At 51.6% G+C, this 10,863-nt stretch overlaps 2 protein-coding genes across 2 annotated transcripts; both read left to right on the top strand.

The window, feature by feature from the left end:
• The first annotated feature begins 287 nt into the window (after nucleotides 1–287).
• PFDN5 (prefoldin subunit 5) lies at nucleotides 288–3,611 on the top strand. The gene is made up of 6 exons (XM_081249148.1): nucleotides 288–430; nucleotides 638–740; nucleotides 1,054–1,085; nucleotides 2,141–2,215; nucleotides 2,314–2,419; nucleotides 3,410–3,611. Exons 1-6 carry the CDS (start codon nucleotides 359–361, stop codon nucleotides 3,484–3,486), a joined length of 465 nt encoding a protein of 154 aa, XP_081105274.1. The 5' UTR covers nucleotides 288–358; the 3' UTR covers nucleotides 3,487–3,611.
• Nucleotides 3,612–3,858: 247 nt separating this feature from the next.
• Nucleotides 3,859–10,755, top strand: MYG1 (MYG1 exonuclease). Its single transcript, XM_081250305.1, has 7 exons — nucleotides 3,859–4,120; nucleotides 4,298–4,410; nucleotides 7,516–7,675; nucleotides 9,677–9,829; nucleotides 9,965–10,087; nucleotides 10,205–10,386; nucleotides 10,539–10,755. Exons 1-7 carry the CDS (start codon nucleotides 3,899–3,901, stop codon nucleotides 10,735–10,737), a joined length of 1,152 nt encoding a protein of 383 aa, XP_081106431.1. The 5' UTR covers nucleotides 3,859–3,898; the 3' UTR covers nucleotides 10,738–10,755.
• The last annotated feature ends 108 nt before the right edge of the window (nucleotides 10,756–10,863 follow it).

Genomic DNA, 10,863 nt, shown 5'->3' with positions numbered 1-10,863 from the left:
GTTGTCACTAGGTTTATATCACCTACGTGGAGTAGCATACATTGCTTTACAACGCTGTGGTTATGGCCTGAGTATTTTTAAGATTAAGTTCCTTGAGCGTAGGAATCCTGTTTGCTACAACTTGACTACGCTAGGCTTGGGACGTTGTGAGAAAATAAAGTGCCTTTACCCTTTCTCTTCCAACGGGAGTCACAGAGACTAGTGTGTTAGTACCAGCCTTTCCTTCCCTTCCGGGACGGAGGACCATAGAGACGTCTGGCGCAGCGAGGCCTCCCGACGCAGCCATCGAGATGCACAGAGGATGGCTAGAGCGTTGCTCGCCCAGCCGGCTTCTGCTTCATAAGTCGTCCTTCCCAGCATGGCGCAGTCGGTTAATATCACCGAGCTGAATCTGCCGCAGCTAGAAGTGCTCAAGAACCAGCTGGACCAGGTGGGGATGGGCCCCAGAGACACCCCTTTGCCGCGTCACATCCCTCCCCACCACGCGTACTCCCTCGCCCCACTCCATTCCTCCCCAGCTGGGGAGGCTTCCCTTTCCAGGCGAAACCGCCACGCGGTCCCAGGACCCGCCCCTTCTCCGGCTGTGCCCCCTTCTCCCGCCAGCCCTCACACTGACCCTCATTCCCATCCTCTGTAGGAAGTGGAGTTCTTGTCCACGTCCATTGCCCAGCTCAAGGTGGTACAGACCAAGTACGTGGAAGCCAAGGACTGTCTGAACGTGCTGAACAAAAGCAACGAGGGTACGGGGTAGGCGTGTGAAGGCAACCTGGGGGATGTGGCGAGCCGGCTTCTCCTCTCTTCCCGCCTCCTAACTCACTTTTCCTTACCTGAGACGAGAGAACAGTCCATTATGTATTGTATACTGCTACAGGAGCCCTTTGCATGTTGCTTACCTAGAATTGAAATGTCCAGGACATTCTTCTGCTCCTGTTGTCCCTATTTCCGTCCTTTTCGTACAGTCTCTAGGTGCTGTACCGTGTTGAAACTCCCTTTAATGTCCAAACGTTGGAGCTGCCAACCTCCCCCACTTGTTTGTCTTAATTGCTTTCACAGGGAAAGAATTACTGGTCCCACTGACGAGTTCTGTATCCTTTCTGCAGGAACTGCTACCCTGCCCTCTCCTTTTCTCCTCACACCTAACCTGCAAAGAAGGACGGGAGGTTTTAATTACTCCAGAGTGCTCGTATGGTTCTGAGAGTACTATTATACACGCCTCCTAGCTCTGCTCTCTAACCCGGGGCCAACATCCAGCTAATGCTTTGTGAGCACCCAGGTGTATATAGAATTGAGGTGTGATTATTTCCCTTTGCTGTTTGAGGATATAACCTAATAGGGAGGTAAAACTGGTGGTTTACAGTTCTACTAATAACTTAGAAAACATAAGCAATAGAAGAATAGAGGATACAGAAACAAGGGGGTTGGTTCTGTTTATTAATCCTCAATTTAAGTTCAACTGTGGCTCTTATTCCTAAACTGTTGTTACTAAGAAACCTGGATTGTGTCTACCTGTTGAATGTTTTACTTGAGTGAGCAAGTTATGACAATAAGGAACCTGTAAACTGTACCAGAGAACTGACAGGCTGAAAGGGAAGCACAGGAATAGCAGCGTAGTAGGGATTGCTTAAATAATGAACATTAAATTAATCAGGAATTAGCTAATTCATGTTTGGGAGTGTTAAAGGGAAAGTGAGGCTGCCTTTTCACTCAGCTACTCAACAGCAACAGGAAAAAAAAATCACTCTAGCCTTTCTAATGGGAAGAACTGTAAGAACTGCTTGGAAGGTGGCAGATGGGATGAGGGCAAGATCAGCATATGTGATTTTCTCCATAAGGAACCAACTTCCCTGTCTCTCTGCATTTGGAGTTCGTAGGCCTCCAGATTATTTGGTCCTTGGGCCTTATAGCTTTTTATTTTTTAATGTTTGTGGCTGCACCCCGATGCTTGCCGGATCTTAGTTCCCCAACCAGGAATCAGACCCGGGCCCCGGCAGTGAAAGTGCCAAGTCCTATCCACTGGACCGCCAGGGAATTCCCACCTTATAGCTTTTTAGAAAGAAGGGTCTTAGGAGGTCAAGCACACTAGCTGACAGGGAATCATGACTTATGCTGGGCTAGTTTTCCCTTAATCCTTGCTTCTCAGATGTATGTCCCTGGGAAGCTGCATGATGTGGAACATGTGCTCATCGATGTGGGAACTGGCTACTATGTAGAGAAGGTGAGTGGAAGGAAGCATATGGATGCCCCTCTGAGGGGGAGTTCTAGCGTGCAGAATGGGGTCTCCTCTTAACCCCTTATTCACCTCTGACCTTGCAGACGGCTGAGGATGCTAAGGACTTCTTCAAGAGGAAGATAGACTTCCTCACCAAGCAAATGGAGAAAATCCAGCCAGCTCTGCAGGAGAAGCATGCCATGAAACAGGGTAAGCTTGGCCTTGGCCACCTCTTTGAACCCTTTCTACAGCCATTATAAACAGGGATTGCACTGTGATCCATGGGGATGTCCCCTTTGCTGGATTAAAACCATGGTTTTCTCTTTGGTGTCTTGATGTGTTATTCTTTAGATTCTGTGCATTACATACCCACTATTTATAGATTCCTGGGTTCGGTGCTTGAGAAATTTAGAGAAAGGGAATCATGTCTTTGTTTTTGTGTTTGAGTTCCTATTTAGTGTGGATGGAATGAGGGAGAAGATGCATGTAAATGAACACCCGGCAAAGAAATATAGCCCTAACTAGCTAACTGCTAGCAATTACAGCCCTGGCTGCACATTAAGAATCACCCAGAGAGTTTAAAAAGAGAACCTGGGCCCACTCCAAACCAACTGCAGTTGACCCTTGAACAGTGTGCGGGTTAGGGGTGCCAACCCTTGGTGAAGTAGAAGAAAATCTGCATATAACTTTACAGTCTGCCCTCCATATTCTCCGTTCCGCATTGCACATTCAACCAGTCATGGATCATGTAGTACTGTAGAATTTACCATTGAAAAAAAAAACCCCGAATAAGTGGACCTGCACAGTTCAAACCCCTGTTGTTCAAGGATCAACCGTAAGTCAGTGGGGGGTGGCAGGGATTCCAGGGAACAATGTTTTTTTAAAAGCTCCCCAGGTGATTGTGTTATACAGTCAGGATTGAGAACCACTGTTCTAAAGGCAAACATCTTTTCCACGTTATTTTCTGGTTATATCTGACTCATTTGAATACTGTATTTTGTTCCTTTTTATATCCCAGTGGTTCTCATATTTACTGACACATTTTAGACTCTAAATTTGTGTTGTGTGTGCCCTCCACAGTGGATCACTGTGTTAAAAGTTTTATTAACTGTAGTTGGTTGTCTCCCTGTCACTTTTCCTTAACTCTGGGTTCTCGCCTTTAGCTTCTGACCAGGGTCTGACTCTTCTTTTTTCCCACAGCTGTCATGGAGATGATGAGCCAGAAAATTCAGCAGCTCACAGCCCTGGGAGCACCTCAGGCTACCGCCAAGGCCTGAGAGCTTGTTTCAGAAATCGGACATAGGGCGCCTGCTTCAGGGGCCTGGGGCTTTGTGGGCGTGTTTTCCTGCAGTGCGGGAAGTGGAGGGTCTTGTGCTTAATGCTAATAAATGCGCCAGCTGGGCAGAGTGTTGGTCGTTTCTTGCATTAGGCGAGGGACTGGTGATGAATGGGAGGGCGGTGGTGAGAGGGTGTGCCCCTCCCGGAGCCTGATAAGCAGGGGTGATATAGTGCTCATCTTGGAGGCTCCACCCAGGGCCCTTCGAGGAGCGGGGGTCGAAATTCTGTGCCGGGCGGCGCGCCCTCCCTGCGCGGCCGGTTGTCGTGGAAACGGCCGGCAAGAGGAAGTGGGGGCTGCCCGGGCGCTTCCTCTTCCGGGTCGGCGCCCTGCCTCCCCACAGGGGAAGCTGCATGGGCCACCGCTTCCTGCGCGGTTCTCTACCTCTGCTGCTGCTGCTGCTGCCGCCACCCCGCCGAAGCCCGCATCTCAAGCGCAGCCTGGAGTCCGTCCCACTCTCCAAAGGACCGCGCAGCCACCTCATGGCCCCGCCCCGAATCGGGACGCACAACGGCACTTTCCACTGCGATGAGGCGCTGGCGTGCGCGTTGCTGCGCCTCCTGCCCGAGTACCGGGTACGGGCAGCGCAAACTGACCCGGGGGCTGCCGGCGAGTCTCCGGGGCAAATCGCGTCCCCCTAACGGGGTCTCGCCCGAGAAACCCTCCTCCCCTCCCCGGCTCCCTGGAAGCCCAACATTAATACCCTACCCGTGCGACCCCGGCAGCCTCTTCACCTCCTGTGTCCCCTGCAGGATGCAGAGATTGTGCGGACCCGGGACCCCGAGAAACTGGCTTCTTGTGACATCGTGGTAGACGTGGGTGGCGAGTACGACCCTCAGAGACACCGATATGACCATCACCAGAGGTGGGTTCCCACTACCATTTCTTTAACTTTCCTTGACTTCAACTCTTCTCAGTGCTCCAGTCTACTGCGTCAGCGAAGGGAACCGCCTCATCCTGGAAAGCAAACTCTTGAGCCCCATGGGACTAGCGTCTTCCGTGCTTCCAGCTCTCCACCTGCTCTGCACCCATCTAGCTGGCCTTGGGCCTCCCTTGGCCCGGGTCAGTCCCTGGGCCCCTTCCAACTCACCTCCTTCGTTGGCTCAGTCAGGCTTTTCTCCCACCAGCCCCATCGTCACCCCAGTGAATACCCCAGCTGGGATTAATCCAGTCATGTGCCCTTGCTGCCCCACCTCAGACTGCTGGGCCCACACGATTGTGGTGGGTCCTGATAGTTCAGGTGTGTGTTGTCTTCCTTTGTCGTTGACACTCTTCCACTGGGAAATCAATCTTATCCGAGGGTAGCCCATTATCCACAGTACCATTCCAGTCCTTTTCCCCTCTCCTCAAGCCCCTGCCTCATCAAACTACCTTAGTGAGTGATCCTGTCTCTTCCCTTTAAAGGAAGTTGAGCTTTTCCTGCGTGGACAGCCTCAGTTTCTCACTCCTGAGCAGCTCCCTTCTCCCAACTCAGGAGACATTGTTTCCTTCTGCTTGCCCCTTTTCCAGTGTATCATTTTATGCTCTGGGACTTGACATGGCAGGGTTTCTAGTTCTTGCCTACAGCAAGGAACTCTGCGTAAGCATCTCCCATCTTGAAAACAAAGGAGTGAAAAAACCCCCAAACCCTCCCTCATGTACACCACACTGTATAAACTGGTTATCTCCGAGGGGTCATGAGGAGGTTTTATTTTAAGTCTGTTTCTCTCCCTCTCTCTCTCTCCTTCCCTCGCTACTTCTCTCCCTTTTTTTCTAAATACACGTATTACTTTCATAAATGATGTCGGGAGGGAATGCTCCCGGTATTTACAGCCTAATCTCTCACCCTCACTTCTCAGCACTCTTCAAAAGAAGAGCTGACCCTGGCTGCACATTCTATTCATCCATCCTTTCATTTATTCATTCATTCAGCCAGTTCTCTCCCAATCTCTCTACTGGAAATGCTTGTGGAAAAGGCACCAGTGACCTCAACACCAAGCTCGGGTTGCTGGTTGAGGGTCTCACCTTTACTGACCTCTTTGTGGCACCTGACATTATTTAGTTATTATTATTATTATTTTTTTTGGCTGCATTGGGTCTTCGTTGCTGCACGTGGGCTTTCTCTAGTTGTTGTGAGCGGGGGCTACTCTTCGGTGCGACGTGTGGGCTTCTCATTGCGGTGGCTTCTCTTGTTGCAGAGCACAGGCTCTAGGAGTGCAGGCTTCGTTAGCTGTGGCTCGCGGGCCCCAGAGCGCAGGCTCAGTAGTTGTGGCACATGGGCTTAGTTGCTCTGTGGCATGTGGGATCTTCCCGGACCAGGGCTCGAACCCATGTCTCCTGCATTGGCAGGCGGATTCTTAACCACTGTGCCACCAGGGAAGCCCGGCACTTGACATTATTGACTACTTTCTTTTTCCTAATGTTTTTATATGTTTATGTATGTATGTATGTATGTATGTATGTATTTGGCTGCACTGGGTCTTAGTTGCAGCATTGGGGATCTTTTTTAGTTGCAGCATGTGGGATCTAGTTCCCTGACGAGGGATTGAACCCGGGCCTCCAGCACTGGGAGTGTGGAGTCTTAGCCAGTGGACCATCAAGGAAGTCCCGATTTTATATACTTTAAAAAAAAAATTATGCAGTGTTTGACACATAAAAGAATATATTTAACACTTCTGGAACATAAAACATAAAATGAACACCCACGGGGCTTCCCTCGTGGTGCAGTGGTTAAGAATCCACCTGCCAGTGCAGGGGACACGGGTTCGAGCCCTGGTCCGGGAAGATCCCACATGCCGCGGAGCAACTAAGCCCATGTGCCACAACTACCGAGCCTGCGCTCTAGAGCCCGCGAGCCACAATTACTGAGCCCGGGTGCCACAACTACTGAAGCCCGTGCGCCTAGAGCCCGTGCTCTGCAACAAGAGAAGCCACCGCAATGAGAAGCCCGCGCACCGCAACAAACAGTAGCCCCCGCTCGCCGCAACTAGAGAAAGCATGCGCACAGCAACAAAGACCCAATGCAGCCAAAAATAAATTAAAATTTAATAAAAAGAAAATGAACACCCATGAACTGATCTCCCTAAGCAATAGAACATTAATCATTAGAACCAAAAAATGAGCTCCCTAGGTGATTCTGATGGACTGGTATTTAGAAATTACAGCTGTAGTTTCTACTGCCCGAACAACTTTCATACCTTTTTTGTGTCCCCTCTTGAACTGCTATTCAAAACCCTGCCTTCCTTACTCACCCAGACCACTGCAGGTACTCTCCTTGCATCGTTTCTCCATGCTGGCTGGCACAGTGCTCTTTCTGACATGCACTGCCCTGCTTACACTCTCTCAGTGGCTCTGCGTTACCTACAGATGAAGTCCAAACTCTGAAGTGTAGCATACAAGGCCTGCTGTGGTCCGGCCCCTGCCTTATCTCTTGCCACTCATTCCTCAAGCCAAGCTGCTTTCTTGCAGTTCCATGGAGAAATCTTTCTCTTAGCTGTTGTATATGTTGTTCCCTCTACCTGCAGTGCCTTTTCTCCTTCACCCTTTGTCTGTCTGGCAAACACCCACTAATTCATCTTTCAGAAATGACCTGAACGCTCTCTTCCTGAACCCTTTCCTCCCTCTTGCCTTTTCCTTGTTTATAACTAGCTAGAGCATTCCCTTGGTTGTTTGTGCGTGTGTGTCCACCTTAGGCGGATGAACTTGAAGGCAGGGACAGGTCTTAGTTTTTTCATCTCTAATGTCTACAACACAAAGCCTGGCATGTGGGGAAGCATTTAGTTAACCATTGTCGAATGAATGCATGAATGGAGACTCCAAACTCAAGTCCATCTTGACCCCTGAGGACAAGCCAAAGCCCCCCCAGCTGGGCTTTCTCCCAACTCCCACAGCATTCCCCAGCCGCCCCACCCCACCGTGCCTGCACATGCACACGACGCTGTGGGTGAACCGGGGCAGCTCTGCCTCAGCCCCACCCCCCTGTGCTCCTCAGGTCTTTCACGGAGACCATGAGCTCCCTGTCCCCTGGGAAGCCGTGGCAGACCAAGCTGAGCAGTGCGGGACTCATCTATCTGCACTTCGGGCACAAGCTGCTGGCCCAGTTGCTGGTTACTAGCGAAGAGGACAGCATGGTGGGCACCCTCTATGACAAGGTGGGGACTCGAGGACAGAGATGCCCCCCACATGCATCTCCACCAGGCGGGCCGGAGTGGCACTCAGGATTGGGCTCAGGTCGGGGTTCCTGACCTGTGCTGGCCCACTGCTCTCTCCCTCAGTCAGGCCCATCTTCTCACAGGGGAATGGCTAGTCTCTTCCTGCCTCCATCCTGGGGTGCTTGTGAGAAGTGGATGAGGTAATGTATGGGGAAGGGCTTTGAAAACTATAAAGCATGACCTGACATACGTAAGTTGTTCAACAACTTGGTAATAGAGGAGGCTGCTTATGTTTGGAAGCGTATGGCTGAGGTTCTGGCTGCCCCGAAGGTGGAGGGCAGCATATCTCGGGCACCACTGTATTCACTGGAGGCACACTGAGTTGAGAAACTGGGAAGGGCTTGATTATGAAAACCTCTTCAGGTTCCACCAGCGCCCCCTGCAGGCAGCTCAGCAGGTGCCTGTGGTTGGGGAAGGAACAGGGCTAGCGTCCCTGGTGTGCATGTTGGATCGATGATTCTGAGGACACCTACTTGACCCCACTAATGTGAAGTTCACAGCAAGTCAAACTGCAGGTGCAGTCAACTCTGTTTTTTGCAGATAGGCTGTTTGGATCAGTTCTCTGATCCAAAACTGAAGAAATATGAACGGTAAATTGGAGCTTCTGGAATACTAAGGTTTTAGACTGCCTGGGTCAATTTTCCCTTCTACTGCTAAGGGGTTTCTAAGCAATTGAACTAAATTATGCCCAAGGTTTTTTAATTTTATTTATTTTTATTGAGGATAGTTGATGTACAATATTATGTTTCAGGTATAACTACATAGTGATTCACAATTTTTAAAGATTGTACTCCATTTATAGTTATTATAAAATATTGGCTGTATTCCTTGTGCCATACAGTATATCCTTGTAGCTTTTTTTTTTTTTTTTTGCGGTACGCGGGCCTCTCACTGGTGTGGCCTCTCCCGTTGCGGAGCAACAGGCTCCGGACGTGCAGGCTCAGCGGCCATGGCTCACGGGCCTAGCCACTCCATGGCATGTAGGATCTTCCCGGACCAGGGCACGAACCCATGTCCCCTGCATCGGCAGGCGGACTCTCAACCACTGCGCCACCAGGGAAGCCCCATCCTACCATTTCTTTAGGCTCAGGAGATGCAGCAACTGCTGATGCCACGTGGCACATCATGGGCTTCCCTGGGACCACATTCCCAGCCCTGATGTCTAGTCCAGTACTCATCTTCTCCCACCTGATTGGTGTGCTTGGCCAGACCCTCCTGCACCTCTTTTTTCTTTTTTTTTTTGGCTGCGTTGGGTCTTTGTTGCTGTGCGCAGGCTTTCTCTAGTTGCGGCGAGCAGGGGCTACTCTTTGTTGCGGTGCGCGGGCTTCTCATTGCGGTGCCTTCTGTTGTTGTGGAGCACGGGCTGTAGGCACGCAGGCTCTAGAGCACAGGCTCAGTAGTTGTGGATCGTGGGCTTAGTTGCTCTACGGCATGTGGGATCTTCCTGGACCAGGGCTTGAACCTTGTCTCCTGCACTGGCAGGTGGATTCTTAACCACTGCACCACTAGGGGAGCCCTCCTCCTGTACCTCTTAACTGGATCAGTGAATAGCCTGCTCAGCTCACCTGGAGCTGTATGCCCCCAGGCCATGAGGATCCACTCCCACAGAACCCCTCATGGAACTCTAGACTTTTCCTTGTTCAGAAGGCAGCAGCCCCTTCCCCACACAGGCTGGCCTTGGCTCAGGCTTTGAGCGGTACTAGAGTGAGCACTGGATTAGAAACCAGGTGATCTGAATTCCAGCCCCAGCACTGTAGGCTCTCTGACCTTTAGCCAGCTGCTGAACTCCCCAATTCCCCGCTTCCTCATCCAGTTAATGTTGGGCGATCCTTGCAGGGCTGTAGTAAAGATTAAAGACTGTGTATGCACAAACTTTGAGACCTATAAAGCTTTATGCAAATGGTAGGCACCCTCCAGAGCATTTCTCCTATGCTGCCTTAGATGTATGAGAACTTCGTGGAGGAGGTGGATGCGGTGGACAACGGGATCTCTCAGTGGGAGGAGGGGGAGCCTCGGTACGCGGTGACCACTACGCTGAGCGCCCGGGTTGCTCGGCTTAACCCCACCTGGAACCAGCCCAACCAAGACACTGAGGTGAGGACGACCGTGGGGAAGAGACCGTGAGGCACGTGAGAACCTCAGGGGAAAATGAGAGGCTGCCCCGTCAAGCCCTAGCAGAGTTAGCAGTTTGGGCCAGCACTGTGGTTCTAATTTCCATGTGACTCCCAGGCCGGGTTCAAGCGTGCAGTGGACCTGGTGCAAGAGGAGTTTCTGCAGAGACTAGACTTCTACCAGCACAGCTGGCTGCCAGCCCGCGCCCTGGTGGAAGAGGCCCTGGCCCAGCGGTTCCAGGTACTGGCCTGGGAGGAGGCACTGTGGCTCAGGTTGGTGATTCCTGGCGGGCTGCTGGCCAACAGGGGCTCCCACTCCTACCCTAAACCTTCTATCCCTGCTCCACTTCCTTTTCAGGTGGACCCAAGTGGGGAGATAATAGAACTGGTGAAGGGTGGATGCCCCTGGAAGGAGCACCTCTACCACCTGGAATCGGGGCTGTCCTCCCCGGGGACCATCGCCTTTGTTATCTACATGGACCAGGCTGGACAGTGGCGGGTACAGTGTGTGCCTAAGGAGCCCCATTCATTCCAGAGCAGGTGAGGCCCTAGGGGACCGCCCTGCAGCCCTTCAGGCCTGTTTCAACCCTATCAGAGGAGGAGGCCACTAACCTAGGCTTCTGCTCCCCCTCTCCCAGTTCCTCAAGGCCTCCATTTGCTCCCACCAACTCCCTCTTTCTGCTTACTCATAGGCTGCCCCTGCCAGAGTCATGGCGGGGTCTTCGGGATGAGGCCCTGGACCAGGTCAGTGGGATTCCTGGCTGTGTCTTTGTCCATGCCAGTGGCTTCATTGGTGGGCACCGTACCCGAGAGGGTGCCCTGAGCATGGCCCGTGCCACCTTGGCCCAGCGCCCAGCACCTACGCCTCCCACGAATTCCCTAGTCCAATAAAATCTCTTCTGTCTCATACTGACGAAGTATTGCTCCATTACTGCCCTGTATCATTCTGGGAACTTGCTGAAATTTGGGAAAAGTGCAACATCTATTATGTGCCAGAGCCTGTGCTAGGTATTTTCT

Source organism: Mesoplodon bidens (assembly GCF_964165515.1).
Source record: "Mesoplodon bidens genome assembly, chromosome: 11".
Classification (NCBI taxonomy): Eukaryota; Metazoa; Chordata; class Mammalia; order Artiodactyla; family Ziphiidae; genus Mesoplodon; species Mesoplodon bidens.
The sequence above is the reverse complement of the archived record's forward strand: the minus strand, read 5'-3'. Positions and strand labels throughout refer to the sequence as shown.

Excerpts from the sequence above, each read along its gene's own strand:
- PFDN5 (XM_081249148.1), top strand. The coding sequence starts at position 359 with ATGGCGCAGTCGGTTAATATCACCGAGCTGAATCTGCCGCAGCTAGAA. Across the intron at positions 431-637 it reads TCAAGAACCAGCTGGACCAG|GAAGTGGAGTTCTTGTCCAC; the intron begins GTGGGGATGGGC and ends CATCCTCTGTAG. Across the intron at positions 2,420-3,409 it reads GAAGCATGCCATGAAACAGG|CTGTCATGGAGATGATGAGC; the intron begins GTAAGCTTGGCC and ends TTTTTCCCACAG.
- MYG1 (XM_081250305.1), top strand. The coding sequence starts at position 3,899 with ATGGGCCACCGCTTCCTGCGCGGTTCTCTACCTCTGCTGCTGCTGCTG. Across the intron at positions 4,411-7,515 it reads CGATATGACCATCACCAGAG|GTCTTTCACGGAGACCATGA; the intron begins GTGGGTTCCCAC and ends TGTGCTCCTCAG. Across the intron at positions 9,830-9,964 it reads AGCCCAACCAAGACACTGAG|GCCGGGTTCAAGCGTGCAGT; the intron begins GTGAGGACGACC and ends TGTGACTCCCAG.